At 38.7% G+C, this 19,981-nt stretch overlaps 1 protein-coding gene across 3 annotated transcripts in view; it reads right to left on the bottom strand.

The window, feature by feature from the left end:
- Positions 1 to 2,927: 2,927 nt before the first annotated feature.
- Nhs (NHS actin remodeling regulator) overlaps positions 2,928 to 19,981 on the bottom strand; it is a 332,316-nt gene continuing 315,262 nt past the window's right edge. For 2 of the 3 annotated variants that reach the window (XM_077107085.1, XM_077107087.1), the window contains exons 4-9: positions 16,350 to 16,412; positions 14,139 to 14,331; positions 11,397 to 11,528; positions 7,436 to 10,399; positions 7,012 to 7,138; positions 2,928 to 3,596 (exon numbers count right to left, since the gene is read on the bottom strand). In XM_077107085.1, coding sequence (XP_076963200.1) covers positions 2,990 to 3,596; positions 7,012 to 7,138; positions 7,436 to 10,399; positions 11,397 to 11,528; positions 14,139 to 14,331; positions 16,350 to 16,412 — 4,086 coding nt within the window. In that variant the 3' untranslated portion in view covers positions 2,928 to 2,989. The remainder of the gene's footprint in view (positions 3,597 to 7,011; positions 7,139 to 7,435; positions 10,400 to 11,396; positions 11,529 to 14,138; positions 14,332 to 16,349; positions 16,413 to 19,981) is intronic. The other variant, XM_077107086.1, reaches the window with a different exon arrangement.

Here is a 19,981-nt window from a genome sequence, read left to right as displayed (position 1 = left end):
TATAAACATAAAAAAAAAAAAAATCAGCATCAGTGCAAACAACAGAAGAAAAGTTCAGATTGATGTTCTTTACAATACCTAATGTGTGTAACCTGCTTCAAGCCAGCAGTGATGTTAAAGACAGCTCTAAATCTTGGTTTTGTTTGTTACATAACAAATCCATGTAGAATATTCCAGATGCTTAAGGAATTTCTTGCTTTTTTACTCAGTTACTCAATACTCTTTTCCACAGTGAATTTAAAATCCATCTTTATTTGGGTTTTTCTTAAATCTATGAAATATAAAATAGAGAAACTCTGCTATAGATTTTTAGAGTAAACAAAATAAGTAAAACTATATTTATAAGGGTTAGTTCTGTGATCATATAGAAGGTATCTTATTGCCTTAAAATTCAAGTCAATATGTATTTTAAAATATATATGGTACCATTACTTAAATTAATGTCAATAATAAAAAGGTGACATTTTTATTAAAGCCAATCCATGTTTTCTATTCAAGATTTAGAATCACTTTTAAAGCCCACATACCTCTTTATTCACTCTTAAAAAACCCCTAACTACGCAAAAGCCATACTGCAAACGAACTGCTTTTATGAGAATTATAAAAGATCACCATTGTGACTGGAAATGATGGTTTCTTATCACATTTGTCTAAAAACTTTATTTTTAAAATTTTGCCAAGTGTACTTTTTGAAGCATGAGACAGATCTGTTCATGTTCCCATGTGGTGTCAAACCATGCTGGTTGTCTTAATTAGTGTGTTCCAATGAGAAATGATGGTCCATTTTTTTCAAACTCCAAAACATTTTTCTTTTAATAAAAAGTATAACACTTTGTAAATGTTCAAACCCTTTACCAGGTAGCTTATCTATCCCCAGTACACATGTTCACACATACACACCCACACACACACTCACTCTCTCTCTCCCTGTCACACTCTCTCTACCCCCCTCTCAATCTCCTCCTCTACCCCTCCACCCCCAGCACCCATTTTTACATACAAGAATGACAAGAAATTAAGTAACACAATTTGGTAGTACAAACAAATAGTAGAAGCCAAACATTTTTTTTTTCTTTCCAAACAAACAAAACACCAACAGCAATCAGATTCTCTAATTCTTAATCTGTAACATCTTAAAACACATTTCTATTGAAAGACAGTATCTTCTTAGACCAGGCTTTCTCCTTCATTTTGCATTGAGTTAATCCCAAACCACAAACCCCTTTCCACACATCCTACTTTTCCAAATACCACTTGCATGGGCTTAAAGCCAGCTGCATATCAATTTCTTGGTAACCCTGGTGTAGTCTATCATTCTACTCACATTCTAGTCTTTTATAGGCCATATCCCTTCTTAGTTCTCTCTACTTTCTACTTCTCCCATTCAAAACCTATTCTAAGTACATAGCTGCTTATATTTCTGACACGATTCCAAATATTAGTATCAGTTCACGTGAAAGTCAGAGGTGTAAAAACCACTTGCAGATTTCAACTTGTAACTACATTTTTTTTTTCAGTTTTAAGACAAGAAAATTCAAGTAATTTCAAGTAATTCAGCTTGTTTCCCTGCCTTCATTTTATCAGAGCACTTGCCCTGACAGTTCCTTTCCCACCCGCCACCCTCCCCCTTTGCCATCAAGCAGATATAGTAAAACCAGACAAAAACTCAGCTGTATGTAGCATTGTGAACCAGAGCTGTTCCCCATTCCCAGTTTAACAGTGAATATAAATAATGCATATACACATACCTATTTCCCAACTACATTGTTCACAGTGTCATTTCTGTTAATTTTTAGGTAGCATGAATCTCATCAGCACAGAGAGAAAGCTTCACTGAAAACTCATTGCAGGTACTTACTGATAAATCAATAGCTCTGTGGCATGCTTACATTTTATTTTTGTTAGTTTAAGAACCTGGAGCTAATTGCTAAACTGTTGAAGGATTTTAAAGATTATAGTCATTGGATTATGACCTTTTATGTCCCCAGTAGCCTAATATAAAACATAACCTAAAATTAACTACTGGTTTCCCTACTCATTCTCTTTAAAGCAATCCATTGAAAAAATTAAAGTCTAAAGGACACTCACTGTCAAATGCTGTTTTTTTTCAGGGCTTTGTGTTGAGAATGATGACTTCTCTCATGTTGACTAAAAAAAAAAAAAAAAGTCAAAAGCATGCTTTTCATTCTGTCCAAATTACCACATGGCAAATCACAGCTACAGGTTGCTATTAGCTTGTTTATGCTGTAATTTGTCATAAAAATGATTAGGTCTGAATTCTTTATCTTAGATTAATCACATTTCAGTATATGACCTCAAGGTTTCCTTTATTTCACCAGTTTTAAATTCATATTTGAGGTTTTCATCACTCAGAAATTATCGGTGGACATTTAAATATGATATTGATATGAAAATGGTATTCACAGAATACAGTTATTACACTTTATTTTGTGTGTTCTACAAACAGTTGGTGTGCGGTAGATAATTGGCCACATGTCCACTCATCATTGATAAATCTATTTACACATTTATCAAAAATATGGTATTTACATATGTGTACTTCTTTCTTCTAAATTTTGCTTTTGTTCATTTTAATGTAAAAAAATACCAAACCTCCAGAGTAATTTCATCTTCTTAAAGAATCATGACAGTGAGGGCTTTATTTTTTTGAATAGGCAGCTCTGGGAAAAACCTTGTGTAGGTTTCATGAAAATTAGATATTTTTATATGCTTTATTATCACGGGGAATGAGGTTGGGTAAATCAAACTAAGCTAAAGAAAAACCATGAAAAGACAGTGCAGTTACTCAAAACATGGAAACGAATCAAGAATGACTAAACCACTTTTTGTTTCCCCAGCATGTATTTAGAAATCCGTTGCTAAGCAGTGATGCTCCCCAGTCCTGTTACTTGTCCGGAGTCCTCTGTAGCATCCCCACATCCCCTCGGGACTAAGGGTTTGGGCGTTTGGGGGCAGCCTGACAGGCGGCCTATGTGGAGCTCTGGGAGGAGCGGTCGTCATGCGGGCTCCCGTCGGAGTTTTCCGTCTCTCCCTCAGAGATGGCCTGCATGGGTGTGTTGTACAGCCGGCAGCGGACACTGTAGCGGCTGCTGCTGGCTACAGGGGGCGCCCGGGAACGTCCAACCCTGGCTGATGCTGAGGTGGCAAAGTTCTTAGAGGAAAATCCTTCCGCGTTGACCCTCGGGGAGCACGGGGAGAGTGGGGACAATGCCTCGGCCCCAGGGGATCCCTGATGGGCATCATCGGTGCTTTGGGGGGACTCCACTGTGAGTTCCCCAGGAGGTTTGGGCAGGATGGGACTCTTCAGGATCTCGGTGGCAGACATGCGGTAACTGGAATCGGAGCGACTGCCTTTCTTGAGGAGTAGCAGCTTAAACTCTTCGTTGGACGTGTTGGACTTTTTGGCATTGCGGTAGATGAGACCAGGAGACCTCTGGCTGTTTGCAGTTGTCACGTTGCTGCTGGGCGAAGTGACAGAACTGGCCCCGCTGCTACTGCTGCCAAGGGGAACTCTCGATTTGCTTCGAACAGACATGTCTCCAGAATCTTTTCTTCCAAGTACTTTCCTCTTGGATCTTTTAAGAAAAGGAAAACAATGGAGCAAATTTTGAGTCCGCATACATTTTTATGAGGCAAAGAGTTCAGTTCCATTCACACATCTATTTGAAAAGTATTTTGAGTGTGTCCTATATGATAGGATACTAAGTATTAGGGCTACAGAGATGAAGAGTAAGATATATTCCTTGCCCTGTGACACAGTTTGAGGAAAATTCTTCTATGACTGGTGGGCATCAGTTACGTTCTGCAGACGCCCTTTTCACAGCCAATGTTGGGGCTAGAGGTTATAGAGGAGGATTTATTGGGATGTTTTGCAGGGGCTTAAGAAAATACTGCTATCTGACTTTTTATTACAATGTGGTGAAGGACTGTGGCTTTTTCTTATCGAATCTGTCTCTACAATGTAGATGAAATGCTTTGGTTTGAGAATTGACTTCCAAACAATATTAGAAAGAGCAAATAGTTGGAAGAGTGGACAGGACAGGACTGGCCCTAGTTTGATAGTTAATGGGTCTGGGTGATAGATATACGGGGATGCATTAGACAACTTTCTACTTTTCACATAAAAAATTAGTTAAATGACTTTTTAAGTAAATCAATTCATCTTTGGCTGCAAATATCATTTCCCATAGCTGCCCAGGAACACCAACAGCATGTTAAGTGGTAAGCCAAACTCTGAGGAATTTAGCATCTAGACCATCTCTGGAGTTCTTAGAGCTTTATATACTGCAAGCTCTCAAGGAATCAAACTAACTCTTATCTCTGTGGTGTAAATACATAAGTAAACCCTATACAATTGCAAATCTAAGATTATCAACCTCGATAAGTCTGCACCCATCATCATATTATTGATTTTCTTTTGATAAGTAAGCAGGTATAAATTTAACGAATCTACAGCATAACTCAGTTCATTGAAAAGTACTGGCAACATGCTCTCTCACCAACTTAAAAATATGTAAAGAAGGGCTGGGGATGTGGCTCAGAGGTGGAGCACTCACCCAGCATGTGTGAGGCACTGGGTTTGATCCTCAGCATCATGTAAATGTAAAATAAAGATATTGTGTTCACCTATAGCTAAAAACTAAATTTTAAAAATGTAAAGAAAATGTGAGCTTTATAATTGGAGACCAGCCTGATTTTGGTTCACTGAAACCTCTGTGGTTGATATCTTGCATATAGTATCTGGCACTCCCATAAGGGAGAATTTTCAAACTAACTTTTGCTTTTGACCTACCATATTCTAGACACAAAAATATCACCTTATCATCAAAATCAAATATGTGACCTGTTGGTATCATCATTACACTAATGGGATGGGTTCATAGGTTTTAACTTATTCAAGACTGCATAGAAAGTGGCAGAAGTTATTCAAATCTAGATCTTTCTGATTCCACTACTTTCATCCTGTGTGCCATTCAGAGACAACATATGATTCCTTAGGGATAAGTACTTGGCTTCTTAATTTATGTAGAAGATTAGTAATTTGTCCTGGGATGAAGATAAAGTATGAGGAGGGTGAAGAAAACCAAATAGATTCTTCACCTGCCAAGTGAAGTGTGGCTGGTAAGGTAATGAAGAGGAGTTTATGATTGGAACCTAAAATTAAAAACAGAAAATGAAAACAAAACAAGTTGGGCGCAGTGGTGCACAACTATAATCCCAGCAGCTTTGGAGGCTGAGGCAGGAGGATCACAAGTTCAAAGCCAGCCTCAACAAAAGCAAGGTGCTAGGCAACTCAGTGAGACCCTGTCTCTAAATAAAATACAAAACAGGGCTGGAGATGTGGCTCAGTGGTTAAGTGACCCTGGGTTCAATCCCTAGTACCAAAACAACAACAACAAAACAAGCAAAAAATAATTGTTGAAAAACAGTGCTCCTTCAAGAGAGAACTATATCAATAGAAGTTTCTTTAAAAACTAGAATCCCCCACCCCCCCCCAAAAGATTGTAAGCTGCCTGAAAAAAAAAACTTTAAAAATGTTAAGTTAATGAGATGGTGGAAAAGATAATTCTCAAGTTCTGCCCCTTAGGAGTTCCACCTAGGTCCTCAAGGCCTTCTGTAAGAAGACATCCATGTCTGTGAAAGTAGGCACATCACAATTGGCTAGATCAGTTGAATATGAGTGTTTTCCAAAAGCTAGTTCCTGCTCTAGTCTTTGTTTACCAGCTGTAATGAATTTGTAATTCTTGCAAATATGGGCCACTGATCACAAGGGCACAGGGGCCCAGATGAGAAAGTGTGTAGGAGCAGCATAGGCACAATCTTGTCCTGGGAAAGCTACTTAGAGGACATCCCCTGTTCATGGGATATGGATATTAATTTTGTAGATGGAGGCTAATACTATTGAAGAAATTTAAGTTTTAAAAAGAGAGAAAAAAAAGAAGCAATTATTGGTGTTCCAAGATATGAAATGGGCAGGTATATACACTATCTCAAACTTGGGCTCCTGACTGTTTTGGTGAATCAACATATTTGGCTCTGCTCTGTGTGATTACAGCTTTGAACATATTTCTTGAGGTTCAAGAAATTACTTAAAAGTTAGAAAGGTGGGAGTGTAGCTCTGTGGTAGAGCACTTGCCTAACATGTGTGAGGCTCTAGGTTCCACCCCCAGCATCACAGACAAAACACACACACACACACACACACACACACACAGAGTTATGGTTTGGATATGGGGTGTCCCCCAAAAGCTCCTGTATTAATGCAGGAACGCCTGGAGGTAAAATGATTGGATTATGAGAGATGTAACCTTATTGGTCCATCCTAGTTTGAATGGATTGACTAAGGCTGGAGGAGGTGTATCACTGGGGATACACCCTAGAAGAGTTGTTCTTCCCTGTGTCCCTCATTCCTGGCTGCCAAGAATGGAGCGGTGCTCCTCCACCATGCCCTTCTGCCATCATGGGCCCAAAGCAATGGAATCAGCTATCTATGGATTGAGACCTCTGAACTGTGAACTCCAAATAAGCTTTCCTTCTAAGTTGTTCTTGTTGGGTATTTTGGTCACAGCAATGCAATGCTGACTAACACACACACACACACACACACACACACACACACACATATGCACGCGCATAATGATTACACTGGAGTTTGAACTTTCATTCCAAGTTATGTAACTACAAATTGTTTTCACAAAACTGTTGCAGAATGTCTTTTCTGGGGGAAAAACCAACATCTTCCTCTCATCTGTTATTATAAGAGTCTCTCAATTGAGGTCTCTCTCTCTATAAAGATTCACATTTCCCCATTTTTATGTAAGTCTACCAATTTGATTTGGAAAAATAATTCTTCCTTGCTTGCTTTTGTTTCTATTGAATGTGTTGTAAGTACAAAAGACATTCCTGTATTTGCATTTGTTGAAAAGCATTTTAAGAAGCAAAACGTTTTGTGTGCCCTTTGTTTCTGGGGCCTTGGTAACATTGCCTCACCTGTGAATGACAGCGAATAAATCCTCAGTTGTTCGAGGTTTGTTTGGAGACACAAACACACCCTCTGCTTCAGCTTGAGAGTCTTCACTAAGTGGTGAGATGACGGAGTCATCACTCGGTGATGATTCTTAAAATAAGAACAGAATTTTCTTTAAGAAGAAGCTACTCAGCACACTACTATGATACTGACTTGGGGATCAAACAGGAGTTACCTTACCACCAGTTTTCACATGAGAAATATATCTTCAAAGCTTAATTCCTCAATAACACAAGCTTTTATCTATGTTGTTTTAATACATGAAAAGAAATAGTGGAGGGAAACCAACACCCAGGGCTGTACTGTATTATGGAGAAATAAAAAAGAAATGCTATAGGAAATGCCCTAAGACACATTTCTTTCATGACATGGGTAACAATGACTGACCTTTCAATGAAGCTTCATCCACATTTCCTTGGGTCTCCTCTGCTCTGCTGTTATCAGAGGCACTTTTGGGTGAAATACCTGAAGCAATATTTTCCTGCTCAAAACATTTTTCAGGAAATGAATTTACAGTTGATATCTCTGATTCATAGCGGATAGTCCCAGGCACTTTGTCATGGTGGTGGCTCATAACAAGTTGATGCTTAAGTTGGTTGCTTATGTCCATTGTTCTAGTTGGTGAGTTGGACTGAGATGCGTTTACATCCACAGGTTGTGCACCTTCCTCCTGATCTTCAGAGGATGGCTTCTGTTCTAGCGCTCCATGTGGACCAGCTCCATACTGTATTATTTTGCTGTCCAAACCATTTGGGCGGGCAGCAGACACCCTTTGAAATCCTTCTGTGGAAACCCCACAGTTTTTAGTTGGTGTGTTTTCTGAAATAGGCTCACTCTCCATCTGTATTTGGTCTTTCATGACATTTGAATCTAGAAGATTGCTACCAGCTGAGGTCACAGTTTCTGGATTGCAGTGATTCTTCACATCCAAAGGAGGGTTCTTGTCCAAATGCAGTTTATCTGGTCCCATCTCAACCGCAGAAGAGTCTAAAAAGGACAGTATGCTATCTTCAGCCGAGTACTGCCGTGATACTGATTTCTTCGCCATATGGGGCCTGATCTTACCTGGAGATAAGGCAGCCATTGTGAGAGCACTTTCCTCTAAGTAGGGGAGATCTGTATTGTTGCCTTCTTTTTGCTTAACTTCTTCAGACTTACTGATGGACCTAAGGTTAACAGATTTCAGGACTGTCGGTGTAATTGCAAGGGATGGTGGAGGATTTGACCTCAGCGTTTCTCCTACTGTGTTTTGCTTATTATGAGTAAAAACATGCAATGGGTGACGGTGGTGGAATGGTTTATTCAAGACATTATGAAGAGCACTTAGGTCAAGATGAGTAGGAGGTATAATTGGAAGTTCAAGGTCTTTACTCAGTGAGAGGGTTCCATCTTTTAAAGAGGGTTGCTGGAGTGAGGATTTCCTTTCTGGGACTTTAGGTTTTCTTTTGCTGCCTCCAGGAGACAATGGACCTGAAAAGAAGGCTGTAGGGAAAGAGGATGTTGGTGTTTCAGACTGGCTTGAGTAGCCACTTGACGGAGAAGCTAAGCCAGCCAGCTTTTCTGGTGATGCCAGTTTAAATTCATTGTCAACAGAAGGAAGAGATGGGGTGGTGGCTCTTGATTCTGACTGTGATGTTTGGGATTCAGAGCTCTCTGGAGATTTGATGCACTCAATAACTGTGGTACCCGTAGCAGTGCTTGAATTAGATAAGGATCTATAAGGATCATTTGTTTTCAAGTCATTTAGAAGCCAGAGGTCTGCATAGTGAGTTGATTCAGCACCTTCATCTTTGAATGGTGGAATATCTGAGGTGTCTAACTGAGGTTCCTTCATTCCATGTTCACTCTGATTCACCCAAGAAGGTTCCTGCTTGGTCGGAAGATTGACATTTTCCATTCGAGAAGGCGTGTTGGAGAAATCAAGAGGCAACTTCATTTCCCTGGAACTGTGAGGCAGGTGCTGACCACTGCTTATCTTTGGTTCTTTCTTCTCAGGAACATCTGCATTTCCATCGGACTTCCTCAATGATGAGCTACGTTTAGGTGGGGTAGGCTTTGCCTTTGGTTTCCTGAAAGAGATGCTTGGTCTCCCTTGCCTCCTGTGATCTAAGTAGTCCTGCCAGGCACAGTCTGGAAGACCAGGACCAACGCCCTGGCTGTTTTCTGGACCTATGGCTGCATAGTGACAGACATAGCTCTTATTACCTTTGAGCCCACAGTCAAAGTGCATGGAGGTATAGTATCCTTCTGTGTCTACTGAAAAGTGAGAGCTGGTATCTGCTTTGTCCGATGGAGACTTTTCCAGAAAGCTGTCATACGTGGCCATGCTTGTGAAGCTTGGGCAGCCCAGGCTATCTGCCTTCGGACGCTCAGGACTAAAATCTTGGTGGCAGGAGGCATCGTGATGGTGGTGCAGGTAATTCCACTCACTGTCACTTGTGTTGCTATTGCTAGGGTCATCCAGCAGATCTGCAACAGTGGAGGTAAAGGAGTTTGCCCGGTGGCCTCTCACTTTATCCAAATGGTCATTGTACTGCTCTGTCACAAAGACACTGGTGTCCTCGTTAGCATGAGGGGCTGTGTTTAATGACAACTCTGAGTCACAGTGCGAAGAGCCAGTGAGGGGAGGAGAAGCTGCAGGAGGGATTGTTTCTGAGGTCTGTGAGGGGCATGTGGAGCTGCTTCCACTCCAGTTCCCACTGGATGACTGGTGGTCATCCTTCTGGTCCATGTGGCTGCTGAGGAGGACACCAGCCGTGGAGATGCAGTGGATAGGGCTCCCAAAGGTGTCTGAGTTGGAGGAGATGTCACAGCTGCCAGAGTCAGCAGCCATTCGGGAAAGACGTGACCTCCCCCTCTCACTTAACTTGTGCTGGGGACTGTGAAGATGCTGAGAACAGGCCAGGCCCAAAGCAGGCTGGTGTTCCTGTGTACTTGGGCTGCTCGGAGCTTCGCTGCAGTCATTAGGGGTTCTTTCATGGTCACCCACGAAAGGCTCTTCCTCTTCATATGTTGAGGGTTTAGCACCAACTTTGGGTTCAGCATCTCCACCTCTATTACCTTCCCGAGGAAGGCTCCGAGATCTTGTACGGCTGCTCACTGTAGGAGTAAACATGGTGTCACCTTTGTCTGCCAGTGCAGAAATGTTGCCAGCAGAATGAGAAAGGGAAGCTGCAATGCTTTGACCCCTTTGAGCCCTGATTCTCCTTCTGGATGGGGCAGCAATTAGAATATCCTCAGTTTGGCACTCCGAGTCCCTGGTTCCGGACCTCCTGTTGACAGTGTTGGAGGGATCTGGGTTTGTGTGCACAATCACATTCCTTTCCCTGGCCACTGGTGATTCATCAGAATCTAGGGCACATGGAAAGCACAGTGAGATATTTAATACATCCACAGACTAATTGAGAGATATCCACAGATCTGTGGGCTGGCATGTAAGTTTCTCTTACAGAAAAAAATCAATAAAATATAAAATCAATAAAAAATCAATATTAGGAGAAATCAAATTAGGAGAAAGTTAAAATGCTTTCTGTCTTTCTCTGTTTCTATCCTTCTTTCTCAATCTATATATAAATAAATGCATACACATATATAAATGTATGTATAGTAAGAGAAGATATATTTTTATATCTTATGATCTCTCTTTACTACCACATTGATTTGCACCAGAAAGTGACAACATTTTTTAACTAAAGTACATTTTATCTTCTTGGATACTACTTTTTATTTGTATTTTGTAATATAAACATAATAAAATGAAAATCATAGACTTTGTTAGAAGAAATAAAAATCTTATTTACAAGAGAAGCTACCATAATAATGATTTTTAAAACCCAGGCAGAGATATTCTAAACACATTGAACAGAATAGAAAAGTGTCACCAAAGGAACATATTTTCAATATTCAATATTTGAGTCTGTTTGTTACTTTTTAAAATAACTAATTCTGTAAAAGTATATCTGTCTTTAAATGAAGTTACAATTTTCCAAAAAATATCTTACGTTAAATCGTATTACTTTTTATTCATAAATTCTACCTTAAAAATTAAAAATTTTTAGTGTTTTCTTCCTTAACATTTAAAAATTAGCAAATATTACATTTAAATCACAAAATTTGAGTGTATTTGCCCACATCTATTCTTTATACTTAAACCTTTACAGTCAAGAACAGAGAGTTAAAAAGTAATACGGCCTGACTTGCTGATTACAAAACAAATACACACCATTTCCAAACCTCTACCAGTTAAAACATGTAGTATTTTTAAGGAAGCCGGTTGAAGGCTGGCTTCCATTTTACCTCCTCATAATCTGCACTAGACAGAAACCATTAGCATTTTTTTATACCACACCTATTTCTTGTTGAACTCTTCTAGGGATACCCGAGATGGTTTTCCTCCTCCTCAATTTTCGTCTCCGCTGTAGTACAGATTGTGAATGAACAAGAGAGCAGCGTATACTAGCCTCTCTGTCAAAACCAACTCCTGCAACCCACAAAATAGGTCTCATTAGCCTTTAGAAATGGCAAACAAATTTTCATTTGCTTGGAACACAGTGATATTTATTGATTGGAAGTGAGGGAAGAGTTTGGATTAAGCCTGTGAACAAATATAAGGGAGCCCTTATTCAGCTCTTATTTAAATTATGTTGCAGTACATTAAGCTTTACTTCTAAATGGTGCTCTCCACAACAGCTCGCACTGCCAAAAGTAACAATCAAAGGAGAGAAATCAAAAGAAAGAAAAGAGAAATAGACATCAAAAAATCACTCTCACACAGAAAATGTCTCCTTAAGGATTTATAACCTTTGGTTACTATTATTTACTGGTCTATTTCTGGGCTCTCTGAAACTGATACCTTTGCATAGTAGATTCAAAGCCAAGATGTTAACCTGAATTAGTTCAGCTAACATATCCTGACCCATTTCTTTATTAAAAGCGTCTTTGTGAGTCTTTTTCCCCTCCACCTCCTGTGCCCAAACCTTAGCCTCTAGTTGTGTAGGTGTGTGCACGTGTACACACACACACACACACACACACACACACAGCAGCTTATTGGATTTGTTTTCTTAAATCATCACGTAACTATTTTCTTCCACTAACTAAATTGGATGCTTTTGGGTTTAGCACTAGCTGTCCTATCAATATGAAATAAACATATAGGGCAGTCCCCAGTTCTGCACTTGAATGGACCCCTTCTGTTCCATCTATAAAGTTTCAATTCTCAATCTTTATGCCATTTGTTTGTTTGTCTTTATAACTACAAAGGACCAATCTTGATGCTCATTAGTTTCTCTCTCTTTACTCATATTACCAACACTACATGCAGTCCTATCAAAACTAGAACAATGAGGTGGGAAGTAAAGAACTCAAACTCTTCCTGGCACAGGCATACACGTTGAATTTTTCAGAGTGTGCTTCATCTCAAACAGCCAAAATGTCATGAATTTGGTCATCTCATCCTTTATCCTGATTGTTAAGCATGGGATGGCATATAAATCTTGGTTCAGCTGTATAATGAAGCAGTTGAGTTCTGCTTATAGGGCCAACAGTTTCTAGAATTCACTTTGAAAAATCTGTATCACATGATAAATAATTATAATAATATCAGATAATTTTTACTAACGAAATTTTCCTTTCTTAGTTCTGACCAAAAATTAAAATGCTTCATTTTGCTGTTAATGATTATAGAATAGGTGATACACAGGCACAGACATTGTGTTATGTGGACAGCAATAATAACATCCTCATTAAAGCTCTTGAAATCAATGTCTGATCTAGGCTTTAGTCTGGGATTTCCTAAAATAAAGCAGAAGGAGAAATCTTCCCTTTTTCCTAATCATAGACAATAGCCCATAATCATAGGACTGAATTTGAAAACAAGATTTTACTTACAGTGCCAGGAAGAGAGCAGGTGCTGCTAATCATCAGATGTTCCCAGAACTGAAAATTAGTTTAAGAGGGTGCCAAAACTCTAATACATCCCATTTAGATTACAGAGATCAGATAATCGCACATCTTTAGAATAAATTTTCCTACAAGTTGAATAGGTCATCAGAAAAATTAACTCCCAGCTCACAACCGGCCAATCAACTAGAACTCCTTTTCTTTTTTTTTTTTTTTTCTTGAGGAAAAAATATCTGTCCCACATACCTGGTCTGTTTGCTTCCTGCTCTATGTGAGAGAAATTTGAGTGGGGTTAATAATAGCTGTGTCCAAAATGCATCTTAAGGGACATTAAATCTTTTGTCACATGAAATCAAAATGAAAATCAGTCATAACATGACTGTTTTGAAATTTTCAATAAATAAATAAGTTAAAACATCACTTCTAGAGATGTTTAAAGAAAGCCCAATGGATAGATCATTTAATTTCTATCTTTGAAAGTTAGAATATTTACATCATTATTTGACTTACAATTTAAGATGATGAGATCCAGTTCTGGAATTCACAATTATCAAAAAAACATTGAAGAAAATTCCAGCTAGGCTTTCATTCCACCTAGACTAATATTCAAACTCTTATACCCAGGAGGAGGAAAACAGAGAGTGAAAAGAAGACAGGCTTGCTGGTTATAAAATAGAATTTAGCGTTCATTTATGTATTTAGGTCAAAAATCCCTAAAATTAATACAGAAATCTAAATGGTCTTTTTTTTTTTTTTTCAATCCTACCTTCATCAAAGGAAGCATGAAAACAGATTTTTCTAGTTGGTCAACTTGCTGTTTAGAAACCTGGGTTATGCTGTTTTCTTTCCGTGGGTGCCACACATCATTATCATATGATTAATCACTGCTGCTTTCTCCTTATTTCAGTAAGCTAGGGCCAAAGAGCTATTTGCTGATTTTTTTTCAAAAAGAAACTGTCCATCATTTACATAACAAGTAGCCCAGCAGAACATATGCAAATGGATGTTCCAAACCTGACAATAGCCTATTGAGCATCTCCTGGGCTGCATTTGGATGAAAAAAAAAGGTGTTATTTATTTACAAAATGGTATTTTTAATGCCTAGCCCTACAGCACAGATTTAAAATACACAGAATATTCTGACCCAACTGTCCCTAAAGGGGAAAAAACAACAACAAGAGAACGATACCAGTGACATTGATGGGAATAATGCAAGAAGAAATCACTTGGGCATCTTGTTTCATCTTCTCCTCTGGCGTTGGGAGAGGTAGCGCTTTGCTCCAGTTGGTCTGCTTGTCCAGTGTAGAGGGGATATTGTGTATTGGGTTTTTCGGCCTCTGCCCTAACATGACATCTGTATCTTCGTCCTCTGGGGGGTGGGACTGCAAACGAAGTACATTCAGATTCAGTCATCACAGCTTATGCATAAGCACACATATAAGGAATTTCACAGTTTAGATAAGAAAAAAGAAAAAAAAAACCAAGGTCAGAAATATGTTTTTAGGACAAAGGAAGAATTCCCAGAAATAGTTAGTAAGCACAACTACTTGAAAGTATTATTTCAATAGTGAAGCAACACAAAAGGAAAACATGGACCAAACGAACATGCTCTTCAGTTAAAAGGAATTAAGAAGAGAGACAAGGTAGTCAGAAAGTCCCAAATTTCAAACTGAAGGAGACATCTAAGGAAAAAAATAGATCTGCTTTCTGACTATTTATCTTGCCACAAATTTCTATCAAAAATCTTGGGATCAAAGGAAGATGTGCCAAAGGCTCAGAAAATGTGCCAGAAAACCTGGAGTTGGGAGACATTCCAGAACACATCACCCGAAGGACAAGCCAACCTAATCTGAGAGGCCTTTAAAATACAAGAAGTTAATTTCAGTGCAGGAGGACAGCTTTTATGAATAATATTTTAAGAACTCGGTTTCATCAACACTGTATGCACAAGGAAAAGCAAAGAGAAGAGACCCCCCCCCACCAACTCTAATGGAAAATACAATTGCTATTAATGGGGAAAAAGATTCAAGTGGGTTTCTTTTTAAAATTTGGAAGAGTAAAACAGTCCTAGTTTATTTTCTTTCAGCTTTGCCCTGTAAAACTTGTCTTTCAGCTGAGGTTTTCATTTGTATATGACATTTGAAAATTCTCCATTCAAACCTTTGATGAATATTAATATTGTCTAACTTCTGTTCAGGATTGGGCACCTGGCCCAGGTTATTCAAAAAGTTACATCCCAGTTTTGATTTCAGGGTTGGATTTCTAAACCAGATTACTAAAAGACCCAGTTTTCACTACTGAACCTAGTTTTATTTCTTTATATGATTTGGAAGAAGGTGGGTATCTGTATAAAAGAAATACTTTTTCCTCTTATTCCAGTAAGGTTTTGATAACACTCTGCTTAAATATCTAATATTCTGTTCTAAAATCAGGATCATTTTTAAAAAAATTCTCTTCACATTTGGAAACATCTTAACCTGCTGACTCAGAGGATTTCACGTATTGTCAAATGAACTATTCTCAAGTCCCTTTAAAGAACGGATTCTAGAATCACTTGTTTAAACTAACTCCCACTATTTACTTACCTTATCCGAGGTTTCTGCAAAGCCCCCCAACACACCCAACAGGATATGATTCCCCCCCTTGGGAAAAATGTGTTCGCCATGAACGTTTTAATAAAATATTGCAACCTTCTTTCTCTCTTCAGCTTTTGTGCAGATTCCCAGCGAAGCGAATAGCTCAAATAAAGTTGGAGCACAAAAGACTTTGTTTCCTAGGTAACTTCCAAAAAAGAAAAAAAAAAAAGTTTGGTGCATGCAAAAAGAGGAGGGGGGTGGTTAGGGCTGAAGCACGCAAGAGCAGAACTTAGAGACACCCCCACCACCAGAGGCCTCATTTGGTAGGCGATTCCTTCCTTGAATAACAATGGACCTGGAAAGGACTAAAGGATAGTGACCTGACTACTGGCTCTGACCAGCAGCCAAAAGCACTTTTATTTCATGGTGACAGGGACAATTGACTGCCAGAGAATCCTTTTATCCTGTTCTCTGTTTTCGATTTGAAAAGCTGAAACTTTACAGTTCTGATAAATATAGGACAAGTTGGAATTTCTTTCCTTGCAACTGCAGCAGCAGCAGCCAGTAGGCGTTGCCCATATTGAACAGAGCCGCAAATTACAACTTGGAGGGGGGCAGTAAATGGGGGAAAACTCCAATGCTATGGCTGTCTCCATTATATTTTGTTTAATTCAAGTTAGGAAATACCGCTCTTTAAATTGAATTTAAAAGAACAACTGTTAGTTAGAAGAGAGTTTGCAATAAAGTTAAAGGAGAGAAGAAAGGGAGAGCTTCTGAAGAGAGTATAGGATAGGGCTGTGAAGGAATGTTCTCAGAACCAATACCTTTCTACTCCATGGGGCCATGTGGCAACACTCAGTGGGGGAGGGCGAACGGGTGCTGTTAAACTATGAACATGAAATAATGCAAAAAGAAAAGAAAAGAAAAATTAAAAAATGTACACACAGTATAATCTTGGTTAGGCCAAATCTATGATATTAATGAATGAATATACTAGGGTATCTCCCTTCCATCTGTCTGTCCTTCCTTCCATCCTTCCAAGGTAGCATAAATAGCAGCTAAGAACCCAGACTCTGGAGTCAAGACTTCCTGAGTTCAAATCCTGGCTACCTGGCTTATCTTCTGTGTGACCGACCAGGTGCAGTTATTCAGCTTCTCTAAGGCCAGTTTCCTCATCTGTAATAAGGTAGGAAAATAACAGCATTTACCCTCTAGGGCTATTTTGAGGATTAAATAAGAAAATATATGTAATCTGTTTAGAAGAATCCTGACACTTAATAAGCTCTATATGTTAGTGTGAGCTACTAACTAGTACAACTATTATTATTATTACCCTTACTTTGCAGCTGTGAAATATATACATATATATGAAAATGCCTTTGCAGATCATAACGTTCCCATCTTTTAGATCTCAACCCCATTTGCTAATTTGGGAAAGACCAAATTATTTTTTTCCTTAGAGTAATTTTACTTTTCTATGAACTACTTGGAACAAAATTTCCTGTGCATAATTTCCTCTAGACTGCTCAAATTTGCTTCTCCTTTACAGACTATATTTAGACCAGCCAGTTTCATGAGCATGTGTCCTATGCAGTCCCACAGAGCCCCATAGTCAGAAGGCCCCTACACTTGGTTTAATGTCCTGCTGTCACTGTCTTGAAATTCTTTTTTTGTGAGTAAGAGACCCTGCATTTTCATTTCATACTGAGCCCTAAAAATTATGTCCCAGTTTTGTTTGGAGAATAATCTGGTAACAGCTGTTCCCTTTTCAGGAACTACTCAGAAGGGCATTCAAACTCTTTTAAACACTAAACCATACCAGCTTTGGATTTGCTTAGGCATCCTTTATAGTACTTACCCTATGGCATACCTTTAATGTAATATGAATCATCCCTGGATGTGCCTTTTTTATCTAGTAGATTGTGAATTCCTAGAGAAGCCATATCGAATTTTCCTTTTAAGTCTTCTATGATGCCAGCAAAGTGCCTCCCTCATTTTAAGAGCTCAAAAAATATTTGTGCTCTTGGATGGATGATACCATTTCTGTGTGTCTTAACAGTGATGAGAAACTCAAAGTAAGAGGCATCTCAAGATCTCAGGAGGAAGCCTATACAAAATCACCTAAGGGATAGGTGAAAACAAAGACAGGAAACCACAAACAACCTTTGGTTGCCCCAGAGGCTCAGTATGGATGGCTACTGAGCCTAGTTATTCTTAAGTCTGTATCAAACATGCATTTTGGGTGGGGGGCACTCAAGGTCTAATTCTATCTTAAGTTTCTAAGTTTTAATTGACAGGGCTACTCATTTATTTTTTTAAGCAGAGTAAATGTCATCTCCTCAGGCCCAGTTAACTTTGGCATAAATCTTATTTAAGAACTAATTAATGATTCTGTAGGGTTATGGCTTCCTCACTGAAAATGACCATTTCGACAGATGTCTTAGATTTGACCTGAATTCAGACACTAACCTGGTTTTCTCCTAAAAATCACTCACAGGTAATGATGTAGAGGTGTCAAGTAAGACACTGGGGTATGTAAAGTAGAGAGAAAACTCATGGAAATAGGGAACCTAAAAGTAAAGCTTACATGGAAAAGGAATCTGCTTCAAAGAAACATGAAAGGATTTTTAAGAACTCACAGCAGGAAACTACTGGTCAGAAAACATGAATGATATTAATATATAAATTTTGGTAGTTCATTATAAATCTCCTAAGTCAGCTTTCCTGTTGAACATTTTTTTACAGTTAGTGATGGGTGAGGAGTGGGTTTATTTTTTTTATTCATTTAAGAAACCTGTCCACAAAATTAAACTAGCATGAAGCAACACCTGGAAATGAGTTAGATGGTCATGGCTAAGCCCAGAGAATTAGTGCATGTCTTTTGGTCACTATGATTGAGTTGTGATCTCCTTGGGTTCCATTCCATAGCAGATTCCTCATCAACTAGTCAGCCTCTCTAGTATTTTGATAATAGCTCCAACCTCTAGCTTGTGAGGGCTGAAACTGAATACTTTGAGCATGGGTATAGAAGGGCTGTATTCATCAGTTCCTCCACCTAGATACAAACATTTGAGTCCCTGTGCAGATGGTCTGCAGATTTCCATTTATAATATTGACATGTGTTATGGTTTTATTTCTGCCATGAATTAATAACTGCCTTAGCATAGTATTTTAAAATGTCCTCTTTCTTGGATGTTTGGTCAAAGGAAATAAATTTGCTCTGATTATTTCGGATTAGATTTTTCTATGATGAATACAATAATCAGCTCATAGACTTTTTTCCCCTAAATTATCTGAGAAATAAGACTGCAAGAGAGGGATAAGTGTTATATCAGAGTATCTCTGCTCAGCCCAGCATGCCACTCTTTAACAGGTGCTGATGGATACTGTTAGGAAATGCTGGATGCTGATCAAACTTGTATGAACTAAATTATTTTTAATGGTTTCTATTTAAATGGATCCTATTGCTCATTCAGAGAAAGACTATTTCTTGTTCATAACTGCATTTCCACCATCCATAAATATTTGTTGTACTGCTAGCACTCCCGTGTGCCTGGAAAAAGCAAACAAAAATCCCTCCTAAAGAAAAAATATCAAATTATTCCCACCCACATATAATTTTTCAGTATAACTTCTAGTATAAAGTCAAAGATAACGAAGCACAGGAAAGAGATAAGACAGAATGAATAAGAACTATCCAAAACAACAGATAATAGAAGCAGACCACAGGGACTCTTGATTTTGGAATTATCACTCTGTGTAGGAGTGTCAGAGAACAATTTTGGCTTTCCCAAAAATAAGTGTGTGGGAAGAATGTTAGGAGACCACTCATTCATTTATTCAAGAACATTTCTTTGATGAGCGTCAAAATCAGTCCCAGTAGAAACAAACTGTCAGATTCAAAATATAAACAATTTTTTCCTCATGGGCATATGTGGGTTTAATATATGATTGTTTCAACTTTTCTTCACTATTGATTTTTTTTTACAACAAACTGCTGTTGAAAAATGAAAAAAAAAAAAAGAATAATTTCTCCCTCCTTTTTCAGGGTCCCATTCTGGCCTTTCTACACTGATTTTGAGAGGCCAAACTCCAAGTTGCAACATTATAGAATCACATAGTCCCTGACAAAAGATGCTTCTTTGATGCCTTCACTCCATTTCTGTCCCTGCTGGCCCCAACAGGCCCCTCAAATCCTTTCCCTAGCTTCTACTGAGATTGCTTCCACAAAAGCCAGCGCTAGACTTAAGACCATTGTTCAGAACAAAAAAGAACAAGCATTATACTCAAAAGTAGTCAAAGAAGGGGCTGGGGTTGTGGCTCAGCAGTAGAGCACTTGCCTAGCGCATATGAGGCACTGGGTTTGATCCTCAGCTCCACATAAAAATAAATATATAAAATAAAGGTAAATATTGTGTCTATCCACAACTAAGTGTGTGTGTGTGTGTGTGTGTGT

This window comes from Callospermophilus lateralis, chromosome X, assembly GCF_048772815.1.
Source record: "Callospermophilus lateralis isolate mCalLat2 chromosome X, mCalLat2.hap1, whole genome shotgun sequence".
Taxonomy (NCBI): domain Eukaryota; kingdom Metazoa; phylum Chordata; class Mammalia; order Rodentia; family Sciuridae; genus Callospermophilus; species Callospermophilus lateralis.
This window is presented reverse-complemented; position numbering and strand designations above follow the sequence as displayed.